Raw genomic sequence first — 17,407 nt, 5'->3', positions numbered from 1 at the left:
CATTCTCCGCATTATTGTAGGCAAATTCTGCCAACGCCAACTTTTCGACCCAATCGTTCTCTCTGTCATTGACATAACACCTAAGATATTGTTGAAGAATGCCATTTGCCCTTTCCGCCTGCCCGTTGGTTTCAGGGTGCCGGGCAGTTGAAAAATTGACTTCTACGTGTAACAAGCTCATGAGCTTCCTCCAGAACCTGGAAGTAAATTGTTTGCCTCGATCTGAGATCACCCTCGAGGGAGCCCCGTGCAACCTAAAGATATGTTCCACAAACAACTTCGCCGTTTCTTCCGCTGTGACTGCATGTGAGCATGCTACAAAGTGGCACATCTTAGTTAACAGGTCTACTACTACCATGATGGCTGTTTTCCCCTTGGACCTTGGCAGATCCGTCATAAAATCTATTGATATCGCTTCCCAAGGCCGTTCTGGTGTGGGTAAAGGTTCTAATAACCCTGCCGGCGCCCTTCTTTCCCCTTTGGCTCGCTGACATTGGTCACACCCTCTTACATACTCCCTTACATCTTCCCTCACCTTAGGCCACCAAAATTCCCTGGTAACCAACCACATGGTCTTGTGTTGCCCAAAATGTCCCGCCGTGGGGCTATCATGCAACTGCTTGAGTACTCTCCCCCTCAATTCACCTTCGGGTATATACAGTGCCCCTTTGTAATACAATGCCCCATTTCTTTCCTCAAAACCTCCGGGGCTCTCGCCCTCCCCCCTGAGACCTCTGAGCTTATCCTGGGCATATTCATCATTTTCCGTTTCCTCCACCAGTTCTCGTTGCCCCACCATCGCCGCCCCACACACCCAGCGGTCCTCCGGGATGACATGTCTCTCTTCGATCACCCCCTCCCCTTCCCAATATTCTGGTTTGCGTGAGAGCGCGTCCGCCCTGACGTTTTCTGGGCCTGGCACATAACAAATCTCAAAGTTAAATTTGGAGAATTCCTGTGCCCATCTCACTTGTCGTTGGTTGAGCACTCGAGCTGTTCTCCAATACTCTAAATTTTTGTGGTCGGTGCACACTTGCACCTTGTGTTGTGCCCCAATTAATAAATGTCTCCACCTCCGGAATGCTTCGTGAATGGCAAGTAGTTCCCTGTCATACACCGTGTAATTCCTCTCGGACTTATTCAGCTTCCGCGAGAAGAAGGCACACGGTCTCCACTCCGACGCACTCCTCCCCGGTTGAAGAAGGACCGCCCCTACCGCCCGGTCGGATGCATCTGTTTCCACTCTCATGGGTTTTCGTAAATCCACATGCAGAAGTTGTTCTTCCGAGGCGAAAGCCCTTTTCAGTTCTTCAAAGGCTCGATCCGCCTCTGCCGTCCAAACAAATTTCTTCTTGCTGCTGAGACAGTCGGTGATGGGCGCCGTCAAGTGGGCAAAGTTCTTGATGAACTTCCGATAAAAGTTCCCAAATCCCAAGAATCTTTGCACGTCCTTCTTGGTCTTCGGTGTCTTCCATTCCAGTACCGCTTGGACCTTGCCTGGATCCATGGCCAATCCCTTGTCTGACAAGCGGTACCCCAGGAATTCCACCTCCTTGGTATGAAACTGGCACTTCTCCAGTTTCACCCACAGCTGGTTGGCTTGCAGCCTGCCCAACACTTCTCGAACGTCCCTCACATGCTGTTCCTCATTTTCCGAATACACCAACACGTCGTCTAAAAAGGCCACACAATTCTTGTAGAGCAAAGGTCCCAGAACGTGGTTTATAAAAGCTTGAAAACACGCGGAGCCCCCTTGTAGACCGAAGGGCATAACGAGGTATTCAAAGGCTCCCAACGGGGTAAACATGGTGGTCTTCCATTCATCTCCCTTCCTTATGCGTATCAGATTGTACGCCCCCCGCAGGTCCAGTTTTGTAAAAATCTTTCCCTTCCTTACTCTGGTCAAAATGTCATCAATTCGGGGCATAGGGAAAGCCAGGGGCTCCGACACTGCATTGAGGGCCCTGAAGTCACACACCAGTCTCGGTTTGTCTGTGTTCTTTTTGTCCACAAAGAACACTGGGCTGCCCCCCACCGCTCGGGACTCTCTGATGAAACCTCGCTTCAAGTTTTTGTCAATGAACTCCCTCAGCTCCTGCATCTCCCTGTCTGACAGGGCGTACAGCTTGCCTACTGGGAGTTGGGCCCCTGGGAGTAGGTTGATTTGACAGTCAAAGGGTCTATGCGGTGGCAGTTTGTCTGCTTCCCTTTCGCTGAATACGTTGCTCAGATCTGCGTATTGCGGGGGCACCTTCCCTTTGTCCATCACTTCCATCCCCGCTAGGGTGACTCTGTCTCCTCCCGAAACCTTCCCCTCCTTGCAGTGTTCTAGGCAATGCGCTGACCCAAAGGAGACCACCCTCTGATGCCAGCCCACTAGCGGATCGTGTAGCGCCAGCCAGCTCATCCCCAAAATGATGGGCGCTCCTCCCAGGATGGCCACATTAAACGCTATCTGTTCGGTGTGCCTTGCCACTCTCATTATCATCGGGACAGTCTGTTGGCTAACTTCTCCCCCCAACAGCTCTCTGCCGTCAATCGTAGTCACCTGCAAGGGGTTACTTAAAGGGATAGTCTGTATCTGGTGCTCAGCTGCAAACTCCTTACTCATGAAATTACAGGAGCTGCCTGAATCCAAAAGCGCCTTGACCTTTAGTGGGTGTCCGTTTGGCAGTTCTAGTAACACCTCTATCACTAAAGCGGGTCTGGGGGGTTCTGGCATGGGCACTTTCATTGCTCTTTGGCCTGGCTGCTGTGCCCCAACGGTGGCAGCCAGGCGTTGGCTTTTACTTGCTCCTTGCCTTCCTCTTCCTTTCCCCCAACAGCTCCTGCCATCCCTTGCCATTCCTTTCTTTGTGGGCAAACTCTGGCAAAGTGCCCTGGCTGTTGGCAGAGATAACATCTCTTGGCGCTCTTTCCCTCCTTTTTCCGCCCTTCACTGGGATTTGAAACTGCGCGCGCCCGTGCTGTTCCAACTTCCATCGGCTCTGCCGGCGGGAAAGGTGGCTCTGGAATGTCTGGAATGCGGAACTCCCTCCAACGGTCTCCTTTCCCTTCCCGCTTTTCCATAGCCCTCGCCTCCTGGCGCGCTCCTATGGCCAGCGCAGATTTGGTTAACTGGTCCATAGACTCCGCCCTGGGGCCCCGGGAAAGCTCATCTTTGACGGTTGAAGAAAGCCCCTCTTCGAAAAGCATTTGGATGGGCTCCGCCGATAGGTCCCACCCCAATTTGTGAATCAACATGGTAAATTCAGTCCAGTACTCACGGACAGATCTGCTTCCTTGCTGGCAAGCCATTAACTGCCTTCGCACCACCCCCTGCTCAATATCGCTGGAAAACATCAGGTCCATGGCACGAAAAAACTTCCTCGTGTCCTTTAAGATCTCATTATTCGCTGCCATCAGGGGTCTAACCCAATCTTTCGCCCCGGATTCGAGATGGCCAATCACATACGCCACTCGCGATTCCTCATCGGGGAAGTCATCAAACTGCAAGTTTAGAGCGTATTGCATCTCTGTTCTAAAGGCATGATAGTTCCTGGGATCCCCCCCGAATTTCTGCACCAATCCTGGCACCTTTCTGGCGAGCGGGGTGGTTTTCTCCTTTCCCTTTTCTGCATCCTGAGCCCTCCTCTCCTCAAGCCTCGCCGTTTGCAGCGCCAACTGGATCTCCAACGCCCTGTACCTTTCTTCCAGGCTTGGACCCCCTCCAGCTGCTCCTGCTTCCCCGGTTCCGGCTGGATTGCTCATGATGCTTCTCCCTGCACAAGCTGGCTTTCGGAGACTTTCGGATTGCTGTGATGGGACGATGAGCTGCTTGTGCGTAAAATGCAAGTCCCTCAGAGTTTGATCAGGCTTTCAAACCTCTGCCTGTGACGGAGCCCCTCCAGCATGGCTGCGTCAATCACTAGTAGAATCCGAAAGTGGCTGCTTTCGGAAACGTTTCCAACATAAAAGCTCCTTAACGGAAACACGTCGTCTGGCCTCTCGGCGTGACAGTTTCCGTCGAGGTGTGGGTGTCCCTATAGGAGGTCCTGAGACCTCCCCACTGTTTTCGCTGGAAGCGTCTCTGAGCCATCCCTCCGACTCACTTTCCCTTGGAGTTCTTGCTCGCCCTCTACTGGTTCCCTCTTCCGCTGCTACTGCTCTCTCACCCTCAGTGAGCCTTTGCGCCTCCGGCGCTTTAGATGTCAGTTCCCTGACATAAACACATCCTCTCAGCCACACTGGATGAAGGTATGAGCCTGCAATGAGAATATGCTAATTCACGTCTTGTGAACCATGGTTTATTTATTGTTACATCTCAGTGCGGCCAGTGACAGCTACTTCATGGCGTAGCATCAGATGACTCACAAAAAGTTCAAGAAACAAAATAAATGAACTGAGGTAGAATTCAAATGGAATTGTGTGGCATACTGATTTGCTAGTTAGGAGGTTTGGACTTTTAATTCATTTAATGTTTGTTTGTTTGTTTGTTTACATCCGACCTTCTACTCTGACGGGACTCAGGGCAGCTTACAGATAAAATAAGAACAGCTAAAAACGGAGAAAAACAAACTATCAAAAAACCCTGATAAAATTAAACCGACATATATGAAATCTATTAAAACCATGCCAATAATTACAATAAAAACAACATGGCACTAGCCCTTTTCGTTAAAACCTGTCGGAATAAGGTGGTTTTCTCCTGCCAATGGAAGGACATGGGAAGGAGTTACAAAATCTGGAAGAAGCCACCAACTAAGGCTGCTCAATGTGATTTTGTTGTAGTGTTTCGCTAGTTCCCAAATGTTCCTGTAGGCCCCAAAATGTTGGCGACCCTTGCCCTAATACATCATTTAAACAAAAACTGACAAAAAATTGGGGAGAGAGTTAACATATCCATTTAAAAGGGAAAATGGTACTGCTCTGACACCGCTACAGCGTGCCTCCAACATGGTCTTGTGACAGAGGCTAATGAAATACAACAGTGTTATCTCCTGTCATGTTATGCAGGTAAATTAGTCACATCCTTGCTATTTATATGGGCTGCCGCCGCATGGCTGATCTCCTGTAGCCAAAAAGGCAAGCAACAATGAACAGCCTAATTCATCACACTTTACACTTAACGAACCAATGAAAAGTAATCTGCTTCACGCTGTCATTTTGTCCAAAACAACTCCATTTCACTCGCTGAGAAGCTTAAACTTTCTTAAAGCACTGGATTACTGGAAACAAGTAAGTACATTATGTGTTGAAATGTACTTAAGTTTTTGGCCTTTCTGCTCAGGCATTAGCAAAATTGGTTAGGGCTTATATAATAAACCTCTGCAATTAGGTTTTGCATGTCCAAAGCACTGAACAAATATAGTCACTGAAACCTCAGTGGTAAATGTTTCCAAATAATTATTGAAAAGGAATTAACCGAAGGACAGAGTAACAGATTTGTCCAAGGTCATAAAGTAGGTTAAAATAGTATTTTTAGTGGGTCAACATCTGCTGCAGCTTTTATTTCTAAACTTCATTTTCGTACAGTTAGAGCCAAATACCAAATGGTTGGTTTGTTAGCATAATATATGTGGCAATTCACCAAACAAGTGGATTTGACATCTTTTAGCATGCAGAGTTATCCTACAACTAAAAAGAACCAGCTAATTTGCACCGGTACTTGTACGTAAGACAAGTAACAATGTGAGGGATTCTTTCTGTGAGTTAAATGTGATAATTGAACATCATAACATCTATCAAACGTCTCTTTTAAAAGAGAGGTTTGATAGCCCTCTGTCACTGCCCTCAATTGCATGCACATCTTGTCTGCCATGGGGCAAGTTTTTACTGTAGGTTTTGCAAGTTCAGCCAGGAAAAAGCCAGCTGTAATGAGCAGCCAGTGGCTAGGACCTGTGCGCCATTGACAAATCCTCTATGTCCCTCATAGTTTTGCAACTGCTTTAAAACTGCAAATTTCTTTTTTTTAAGAGAGGGAAAACAAAAGTCAGACAGCCTGGATGATACATGTCAGGAGGAACAAGATGATATATGGCATTTAGAAACAATACACATGTCTAAGGCTGGATGGGCATGTTGCAATGTTTGTGATGCTTCCTTTCTCAACACCCTTTGTAGGATGAGAGTGGGGAAAATGTAACCCAAATATGGTGGGGTTTCTGTAATACCAAATTCAACATGCAACTGAAGAACCCACTGAAATGGCTGCTCTTAAAAAATGCTACATTGATTTTTTTCCCCATTGATTTTTTTTTTTTACAGCAGAAATCTTTTTGCTGTAAGCCATGGCCTTCAGCTTTAATAATTTTAATGTTGTAAAATAAATTGATTTGGGGTGAGCAATGCTGTTGAGGTAGAAGAGATACAAGGTTTTGGAGCGTAGCTTTCTACTTTTCCATGCAAGGTCAACTCTTTGGAAGAGGCAAAGAAACCAGTAAGGACAAAGGCTCCACACGGAGCTCTCCACAACAAGTTTGCCATTACAGACAGTGACCATTAAAGGTAAAGGGTAAAGGGACCCCTGACCATTAGGTCCAGTCGTGACCGACTCTGGGGTTGCGGCGCTCATCTCGCTTTACTGGCCAAGGGAGCCGGTGTACAGCTTCCGGGTTATGTGGCCAGCATGACTAAGCCGCTTCTGGCGAACCAGAGCAGCGCACAGAAACACCATTTACCTTCCCGCCAGAATGGTACCTATTTATCTACTTGCACTTGGACATGCTTTCGAACTGCTAGGTTGGCAGGAGCAGGGAACGAGCAACGGGAGCTCACCTCATCGCAGGGATTCAAACCGCTGACCTTCTGGTCAGCAAGTCCTAGGCTCTGTGGTTTAACCCACAGCGCCACCCGCATCCCTGTAGTGACCATTTTAGGCGCGTCCAATTGACATACGATCACAGACACACGGCTCCTTTTGGACCCAGATGAGAGCAGAACAGCGGTGGGGCATAATAGGGTCCACATAGGAACATTCTGCAGAAACGTGCGAGAGTCAGAAACGGAAGCCCCGGGCAAATAAAGGCAGCTGCCTGTACAGGGGCGTCACTGGGGTACAGGGCTGAAATGTACAAATATGAAATAGCCTGTTAAAATAAAATCTGATAAATTTATATGGGGGTGGAGGAAGATAGCTTTTGAGGTATTAAAGAGGAATGAATCAGAGGAAGAACAGAAAGAGTAAAGAAAATGAGAAAATTCAGCCAGTACTTGCTGTAACCTAGGAAACTGAGTTTGCCTGCAGGTTTCGGAAAGGGGGGGGCACTAGTATAATAAATAATTACATGAAATTTACAAATAGAGCAAATGAACAAGTTGCATGTGTAATGGTGCAGACTCGCAAAACTGCAATTCTGCCAACCGTTTAAAAAGCAAGCGATAATGTTGTAATGATGTTGTCTTAAGACGTATTAGAAAGAAGGCAGGCAAAAAGCTCGATAGTATTATGTCAGTCAATCCCACTTATGAACATGTTTTGAGGCTGCAATCTTACACACACTTACCTAGAAGTGAGACCCACCAAACTAAATAGGACCTAGCTCTGACTGATGTATATGACTGCAATGGGAATCTTACGCTGGTGTGATATTTCAATGAACAAGGGAACATGGTGGCTATGCTATGAACCTCACTGCCTTGCTGAGATGAGCACATAAATGAAAGAGAATGAAGAGGAACGTCGTCATGCCCTAAGTATTGCTTCCAAGAGAGCTGACTGAGAATCAGAAACTCTCCACATTGCCTGATTGACATAAAAAAAATCCACTTTCTACACATAAAATTTAATAATAATAATAATAATAATAATAATAATAATAATAATAATATACTGTGAGATACTTTTAAAAATATGTGTAATTTCTCTCTTCTGAATTAATGGAAGTATAGGATCACCAGCCTATAGGTAATGGCCCCTTTCTAAGAACATAACGTAAAATCAAACCAAAGGAGTCATATAATATTGGGGAAAACAAGAAAATCAAAGGAATGTGAACGTATCAGTAACTTACTGGTGATGTAGTTAATCGAAGTATTGCTCCATTTTTAATTTCATTACGGTTCTGGAAAAGAAAATTCCAAATGTCAGACATCCATAACTGAGGCTCTTCGACGTGTATAAATCATGAAAGAAAAAACTGAATTTACAGCAATCGCCAGGTGCTTCCTATTGTACATGAAAATTTACGTGTACAGTGCTGTTATGTGAAGTTACCAGGAGTGGGTTGGATCCAAAGTAAGCTGATTGCACTTGGCTCCTACGGAAATCAATGAGTAATCCATTATTTTGATGGACTAATTTCAAAATTAGATTTCTAAACCAGTAGCTACCAGAAAGTATACTCTCAATAAAAGACTTGTTTTCCCCAAGTGTATTGGGATACCTTCCCTATGATTCTACATTTAGGGTGGAACCCCTTGATTAATGGGAGCACTTAAAGTCAAGGCCATTCCAAAAATGTTTCCAAGGTTCAAGACTCCATGGACATGACTAACTCATACATCAAGTCTCTCCCTGTGAATCTTGTTTAGTCAACTCTGCCACAGTGGCTTCCCAACAATTGTTTGGGTTTCTAATCTGCACATGCATCAAATAGACCAGAAGACGGGGAGGAACATGGATATCTGCCAAGAGGCAATTTAAGTCCACCATCTTATAAAGAAGAAAACTGCTTGATTTTCGGGGCTTGGGAACCCTTTTTCTGTTAATGTACTGCTTTTCTTCCAGCAGGTTAAACAACAACATTTATACAACAAAAGAAACCTTCTCCTCTTAGTAACTGTGGTGCAGCACAGAATAAAGTCGTGCTATGCAGCGCACCAAAGAGAAAAGCCCAGATTATCCAACACAATGAAGGGAAAATAGCACAACATCAGGAATCAAACTAGCCAAAAGATTTTATATGCTGTACAAAGTCCCCTGTTCTCTGTCTTGTTCATATGTGTGCATTTTCACTTGAAGAACACAGATTTTTACAATGCCATTAATCCGTGCTCAAGACAGACAGGGACTGTATATTTGTGTTGCAAGGACGATTTTTATTCTGCTTATACTGTAGGCTGTACCTAACCCTAACCTGAAACTGTTCTTAACCTGAAGCACTACTTTAGCTAATGGGGCCTCCTGATGCTGCTGTGCTGCCGGAGCCCGATTTCTGTTCTTATCCTGAAGCAAAGTTCTTAACCTGAAGCAATACTTCTGGGTTAGTGGAGTCTGTAACCTGAAGCATATGTAACCTGAAGCGTATGTAACCCGAGGTACCACTGTATTATCTTTCTACAGTTGCCTATTTCCCATAAACACTCATACACTCCTCTCTATCCTCCCTCCAGGTAGGCAAGAGTTCCAGCCAGGCAAAAACTCTCAAGGGCCAGGTAAGAGAGGTTTGGAGGGCCACATGCTCACATCCAGCCTCCTGAGTAGTCAGTAGTCCAGTTAGATGAACCAATGGTTGAACTCAGTATACAGCAGCTTCCAATGGGCTTAGAGAGGAACAGGGCTCCTGGTTGATGTTCTATATACAAAAGCAGTTTGACTCCAGATTAAAAGGCTACAGCCTCTCCTCTGCAGATGTAATTGCACATAAAGGCTGCAATTTGTGGCGTGGAATTGTTGTTTGCTGTCAGTGGACCTTTTCACAGTGCCCATGGGATGTTCTTTTACTCCGAAGCAAAACGGAAGATGCTCTCTGTGTATATGAGCTTACTAGAGCAAAGAGGGAATCTTATGAAATAACTTTCCCCTCCATGTGCTGGGAAGATAGAGACTACTGTGACTATATGTGCCCTGAGTGTATATACGGTTTATACCCTGATGGATTCTGGGTTTGCACTGATTCTGCTTGGAAACTAGGACCAAGGGTGTTTCATTCGTTCGTTCTCTACCCGTAAGTGTACAAATAGAATTTACCAAAGACATCAGTGCTCACGCCCTTAAAAGAAAAAAGCAATGGGGAAAGGGTGTTCTGATATTCCTCTGCTTCCTGAAAAGGAAGCAAAACAAGAGGAACTTAATTTCTACCCAGTAACATGAGTTCATGTATTGCATCTCCCAGTTTTGTGGCCACTGCCAGCTACCAAGGAGCAGTCTGAGGTCCTCGTTTTATGTAAAAGCCTAAATAAACTGCACTATGAAATGTGAAACCAAACTGATGTCATATAATCAAGGAGCTTGTAGGTCAGTTGAAACCCATCATTAAACATCTGCAGCACTGCAATGTTATTCCTCCAGCGCTCTGCTTTCCATAACTGCAATGTGCAATCTTAAAACCACTGGAACGAGCCACAGAGATCTGACACCCCTGCTTTACATTCCCTCTCAGACACAAAGCACTAATGCCAATATATATACATGAAAATATGTGGACATTGAAGAGCTTTTGCTTCTTAAAACAGCCAAGAATGTTATCTTACACGGAGAGTAGGAGGGAAAGCATTTTCTTTTTCTTGCAAAACTCATACAAGGTAATTGCATCAAAATGCAGGCCCCTTTAAGACACAGGACAATTCTCTCCTCTGACTCAGCCAAATTTAGTCACAAAAATTTGTAGTTAGCAGTCGCCTGGTTACTAGTACCAATCACAATTATTTTATACTTCATTACAGAGCATTCAAAATATGTTGCATCTGTTATCTCATTATGTTGCATCTCACATTATTTTGCATCAACCGTGTAAAATAGATCTGTAATATTAAATGCAATATTGCAGATGGGAGCCTGTGGTTGGGAGATAATTGCTTGCCTATGGTCACCAAACAGGCTTAAGCTGTAAAATATGAATTGTGATTTCCTGATTCATGGCCCTATGAGTCCTATGCTACACTACTTATTATCAATTTATTAGTTAAAAGAATTGTAAACCACTCTTTATCAACTGGGTATCCTAGCATTTGTGTACTAGCAATTGCCCTGGTCACCTAAACAGGCAGACCTGGAAATGTAACAGCATTTTGTCTACTTTATGAGAAGCAAAGAGCTTTACATGAAACAGACAAGACAATGGATAGAATTCAGATCTTCCACAGGAGGGAGATATTAGAAAGTTTGAGGAAACCCCAAAGTATGCAGAAGTACAGATTTGGGGGGGGGGGTTGTCCCAAAAGGGTGGGTGACCCAAAACAGGTTAATGAAGACTGAGTTGTCACAGAAAGCGTGTTCTCCATAATAGAGAGCATGTGTTGCGGTGGGGGCCAAAAAGGCCACCCCAGTGTTGTTGGGCAAACTGGCCACATGCCATGATTGGGCAAGGAGTGTTGCTGGGGAGAATGTTATGTTGCTAAAGTGTGGGAGGGGTCAGAGGTCTTCAATGCAGGGCTCGCAGCCTGGGGCCTTCGTCACAACTTGTAAGGTTGGCGGTTAGGCATTGGTTCAAATTGTTTGGTGGAGGGGTAAGTGCCTACCCCTCCAATGGTGGAGCGGAAAGGGAATTCCGTTAAAAGAATCCAGGGGCTTGCCATTCTTTTTGTCCTTGTCCCTGGCATCGGACTTGGGCTGTGCAAGCCACCAGGAGCATGAGGGTGAGAAGTGAGGGACTGATGTCCAGCTTCATTTTCTCCCCAAAAGTTGTTTCCCGCACTGGCTTTCGCTGGAATCCGGAAGTCAGTTCTGTCCCCTGGGCAAGGACAGATAGTCGTAACCAATGCCTAAGCAACCACTCACGTGTGTGTATTTAAATAAAGTTGTGGCCAAATTCATGCCAAAAACCTTAAACAAAAATTGATGTGTGAAGTGTGAGTTATTGGGGTGGCCTGGGGGACCTTGACACGCAATGCAGGGGAAGAGAACAACAGAAACCCAGGGCATGGGAATATGAAGAGGGACGGAATGGGCCTCATTGAGTGGCTGGAATCCTGAACAGGAACACTCCATGGCGCAAGATTTTGTTGCATTACAGTATTGCCCAATTGTTTGCTTGAATATATCTCGTATTGAGTGCCTATGTAAGGACTATTCTCATAGCCAGTGGTAAATACGGCCACGAGGCAAATTCCAACCAGTAACATAACATTGGTGTAGTCAATTTTCTGCAGTTTTGTCCTGTATTTACAAGGGTAACAATAAAAATGTACTGTGTCTGAGGTTCACAGCTACTCAGCTGCCAATCCTGGACCACAGAATTCTATACTTTGGGATACTCCTGTGTTTTATTGACTAGGGAGAGAAAGTCTCACTGTCACAAAATTTGGAAAGCCTTTGACCTACCTACACTACATAATAATTCGTTCCTGGGGGAAACAGAATCAGTGTCAGATATGGTCTCCATGCCTTTGAGAAGTAACCAAACAGCACGTTTGCTACAAGCATCTTACGATATTCCACTTGCATCCTGACACGTGTTCCCAATTGGGCAATGCTAACAAGCCCAAAGAAACAGTCATTTTGTAGCTTAACCTATTAAGCTTTACAGTTGTGGAGAATGAAAGGAAAGGAGGATGAAAGGTGAGGAGAATGAAAGGGACTTACTTTTTACTTACGTTCTGGATTCTTTTAAAGACAAACAATTATACCAAGCAGATAAAAATTACAATAGCAATTCAACCAAATAAAATCTTGAAAGACTGCCCTCAGAGGAAGAAAACCATATGACCTCCTATTCAACCCCAAACAACTAACTATAAAGCAGTGTATAAATTCACTGCACTGCGTGAATCGATAAACTCTATTATAATTCACTTGAACCAACTTGTGATATTTGTATTATGAAATTATTGTGGGTTGTGTCTTGATACAGGAGCTAACAAAAGGAGCCAAGACAGACTGAAGTATGTTAAGTAAAAAAGAAATGTTGAAATGAACTACAGCAAACACCGAAGATGACTATTTTTTCCTATGCTCCATCCCATTCATCAACCTGAACCTTGATTTGACCAAAGTCTCCAGCGCTTGTAAGCGACATTTATCTTTAAGAAAAAGAGACCTTTTTAAGCGGAGCATTGGTGGACAGTCGCAGCTAACAGGAAACGAGATGTGAACGGGGAAGGACTTGATTTAGGCCTCACCTCTGTCACAAACCCCATTAGGTGACCATAGATAATCCACTCTCAGCTTCTCTCAAATTACCTCTGGCCCAGCATGCACATTAACACTAAACCATTATTTTAAGCTTGCACATTCTCCCATTCCAGCACAACTATGAAGAGATGAGAAAGTCCAACTTCTGTTTTAGTTTAACCACTTTTTAGTGTTACAATCCAGCCCTAGGCTATGAAAACAAGCCAGTTTCATAATCCATAGCTTGGAGTTGCCTTGTTTCCACTAAGCATGGGTAAGACCAACTGTCGTATGTCTATGTTCAGGTGTCACAAGAAAGTGTGGTTAGTCTGAAATGGAAATGGTGGAGTGGGGGAGAGACGCTGTACATGAGGCATGCAGGTCCGAAGATCGCTGCAGCTCATTCTCATCATGCTACACCATGGTTGAGCATCACATGTGAATTCAAAACAAAAAAAAATCCTTCCAGTAGCACCTTAAAGACCAACTAAGTTAGTTCTTGGTATGAGCTTTCGTGTGCATGCACACTTCTTCAGATATCTGAATATGAAGAAGTGTGCATGCACACTGTATCTGAAGAAGTGTGCATGCACACGAAAGCTCATACCAAGAACTAACTTAGTTGGTCTTTAAGGTGCTACTGGAAGGAATTTTTTTTGTTTTGACTATGGCAGACTAACACGGCTACCTATCTGTATATGAATTCAGCCAGGGTAATATGGTTTGAACACACTAAAGCAGCGGTAACCAATATGGTGCTCTCCAGATGTTGCTGAAGTACAAGTTAGGGACCGCCTGAACCCTTATATCCTAGCTTGATCACTGAGATCATCTGCAGGAGCATGGCTGGTTGTCCCCAGAGCTGGTGAGGCTCATTTGACATCAACACAAATCCAAGCCATTAGAGCCATTGAGCCCTGTGGAATGCTCTTCCAATAGGGATTTAGTAGGCATCTTCCTTAAACGTTTAAAAGTTTGCTGATTTTCCCCCCATTGCTGCTAGGCTTATGAAGATAATTATGATAAACATTTTCTGTAATAGTTTGTGGTCGTGTGTGTGTGTGTGTGTGTAAGTAAAACTGTTGCAAACCACTTTGACATTTTATTATAAAATTGCAGTATGCAAGTATTTTGGGGAAACAAACAAACAAGCCCCATCACCACTTGACCATTGGGCCAGGCTGGCTGGGGCTGATGGGACCTAGCATCCACCAATCAGCTGGAGGGCACCATGGTGACTACAGTACCTCTGCTCAAAAGAGCCGCAAAAATGCTAAATACTAATACTACCACCACCACAGGGGTATCAGACGTCAGCCTGCAAAGTAGTAATAATAATAATAATAATAATAATAATAATAATAATAATAATAATAATAATAATTTATTTATACCCCGCCCATCTGGCTGGGCCTCCCCAGCCACTCTGGGCGGCTTCCATAATAACCAAAAATACAGTAAAATATCACACATTAAAAACTTCCCTGAACAGGGCTGCCTTAAGATGTCTTCTGAATGTCAGGTAGTTGTTTATCGCTTTGACATCTGATGGGAGGGTGTTCCACAGGGTGGGCGCCACTACCGAGAAGGCCCTCTGCCTGGTTCCCTGTAGCTTTGCTTCTCGCAATGAGGGAACCGCCAGAAGGCCCTTGGCGCTGGACCTCAGCATCCGGGCAGAACGATGGGGGTGGAGACGCTCAGGTATACTGGACCGAGGCCATTTAGGGCTTTAAAGGTCAGCACCAACACTTTGAATTGTGCTCGGAAACATACTGGGAGCCAATGTAGGTCTTTCAAGACCGGTGTTATATGGTCTCGGCGGCCGCTCCCAGTCACCAGTCTAGCTGCCGCATTCTGGATTAGTTGTAGTTTCCGAGTCACCTTCAAAGGTAGCCCCACGTAGAGTGCATTGCAGTAGTCCAAGCGGGAGATAACCAGAGCATGCACCACTCTGGCGAGACAGTCCGCAGGCAGATAGGGGCTCAGCCTACGTACCAGATGGAGCTGGTAAACAGCTGCCCTGGACACAGATTTGACCTGTGCTTCCATGGACAGCTGTGAGTCTAAAATGACTAGAGTTTGTGGTTCACCTCTAACCAGAGCCATCACAAGAAAAAGTCTGAAGATGCCACGGGTAGACAGGAGTTATGAAGTACTTCTTATGTATCCCACTGCAATGCATCCACAAGCATCAGCTTTGTAATGCAGCAGGCCTGACAAAACCTAAGCGGAAATATCTGCTCTCCAATTAAAAATCCAATTTTGTTTCTCCATTCCCAAACAATTACTTAAGCGGCTGCAAGGAAACAGTGCACAATTAAACCAAAGGGATATTCTACATTAACCTGAACGAAACCGTGCTCAGCGTGTCAGCTAATTTCAGTGGATGCACAGAGCTGTTCTGTGACTACTTAATACCAGTGATAACAAGAACGTTTGGTTAAGTTGTGGACTGTATAAATAACTCTGTTTCAGATTGACCACAGTATTCAAAAATATTCTAATCAACAAGTTTACTTTTCATTTTCAAAGCTTTAAAACATATTTGGATTGATAGGTTAGATTCCTGGCATCTTGGTATGTAAGATTCACCATCTTTGCAATTGTTATGTTCAACCCTGGTTGAAAAAAGCCAACAACCAAAATGCTAAATTTAAATGTATCAATCAATAAATTGTCCATTCTCCTTCTCCTCCAGCTCCCCACATAGATGACCCTTGTGAACTTCCTTATGTTAATTTATCTTGAAATTCAGGTTGTAGTTTATTTTGCTGCTGTGTCTTTTGTATATATGACAGAGTATATAGTTTTTCCTGTGTGCAGAAATGACCCTCATTCTATTAGCATATACTGAAAAGGCAGGTCAGGTATAAACTCAGAGCACCTCTTAGAATATTTGCTGACTGAAGTGAAGAATAGAAGCAACAGAAATACTAGTTCCTTGTTTTTTATTTATTTGTGCAACCTCCCTCACACGAAGCCTGCTTTTATAAGGCAAGAGTTTCCCTAGCATATGCAATTACAGGATTTATTCACAAGAAACCGTAACTTTTTGCACAGAACAACTTAACTACTGTAGCCAGGTCTCAAAAACAAGATAAGGAATCTACAAAAAGAAAAAGGAGGTTCATCAAGACTGAATCCGAAGGAAAAACCAGGTGGTCACAGTTTCATTTATCCACACAAGAACAGAGAAGAGAAGACAAACCAACAGAAGACAAGACTCCTCATTGTTCTCCAGTGACATAATAGGTATAGATGCAGATTGAAACAAAGGGGAATGAAGAGGAAAATACATTGGGGCTGGGAGGGTGGTGACATAATCAAAATGGTGCTCTTGTTCTTACTGTTGAGCGTTTCAGCTAGACAATACAAAAGCGCTTGGATCTTGGCTCTGGAGTTCAAACATTGATTTAGTATATGCAGCAATGGCTGCAACCAAATAGAGCTAAAGGAAAGCACACTTTGGCTTCTGCCATCAGCCAGGAAGAACATACAGTGGTGCCCCGCAAGACGAATGCCTCGCTAAACGAAAAACCCGCAAGACGAAAGGTTTTTCCGATTTTTAGCGGCTTCGCAAGACGAATTTCCCTATGGGCTTGCTTCACAAGACGAAAGCCCATAGGGAAATCTCCGGGGATAGCGGGGAAGCGCAGCGCGCCTTCTCCTCTGTTTCCGGACCTGTCTTGAAGACTTGCGGTGGGAGGAAGGTTTTCCTCCCCACCGCCAACATTCAGAAGGCTGTTCTGAAGGCTGACGGTGGGAAGAAAAGCCCTTCTCCCTCGCCAGCCTTCAGAAGAGTTCCCTGCAGGGATCTCCAAGCTGCGGATAGCAGCCTGCTGCCCCTATCCGCAGCTTGGAGAGCCCTGCAGGGAAGTCCTGCAGGGCTCCCCAAGCTGCGAATGTCTGCCCCGCGCGAGGGGCACTCTGAAGAAGAGCGCCCCTCGTGTGGGGCAGCAGGCTGCTATCCGCAGCTTGGAGAGCCCTGCGGGGAAGTCCTGCAGGGCTCCCCAAGCTGCAGATGTCTGCCCCGCGCGCGGGGCGCTCTACTTCAGAGCGCCCCGCGCGCTGGGCAGCAGGCTGCTATCCGCAGCCTAGGCAGCCCTGCGGGAACTCTTCTGAAGGCTGGTGGGGGGAGAAGGGCTTTTCTTCCCACCGCCAGCCTTCAGAAGGCTGTTCTGAAGGCTGGCGGTGGGGAGAAAAGTCCTTCTCCCCCCGTCAGCCTTCAGAGGAGGTCTGGGGACAGACTGTCCCCGGACCTGGTCTGAAGGTGGTCTCCCTAGGAACGCATTAATTGATTTTCAATGCATTCCTATGGGAAACCGTGCTTCGCAAGACGAAAAACTTGCAAGAAGAAAAAACTTGTGGAACGAATTAATTTCGTCTTGCGAGGCACCACTGTAATGGCAGGATAAGTGCACTCTGGCAGATAAGCAG

The 17,407-nt window shown here is 45.2% G+C and overlaps 1 protein-coding gene across 3 annotated transcripts in view; it reads right to left on the bottom strand.

Annotated features, from left to right (window-relative positions):
• The window catches only part of ELMO1 (engulfment and cell motility 1), a 312,564-nt gene that overhangs the window by 210,926 nt on the left and 84,231 nt on the right, over window positions 1–17,407 (bottom strand). For all 3 annotated transcript variants that reach the window (XM_081931087.1, XM_081931085.1, XM_081931086.1), the window contains exon 5: window positions 7,992–8,042. In XM_081931087.1, coding sequence (XP_081787213.1) covers window positions 7,992–8,042 — 51 coding nt within the window. The remainder of the gene's footprint in view (window positions 1–7,991; window positions 8,043–17,407) is intronic.

The sequence above is a fragment of the Podarcis melisellensis genome, assembly GCF_964234715.1.
Source record: "Podarcis melisellensis genome assembly, chromosome: 12".
In the NCBI taxonomy this organism is placed as follows: domain Eukaryota; kingdom Metazoa; phylum Chordata; class Lepidosauria; order Squamata; family Lacertidae; genus Podarcis; species Podarcis melisellensis.
The sequence above is the reverse complement of the archived record's forward strand: the minus strand, read 5'-3'. Positions and strand labels throughout refer to the sequence as shown.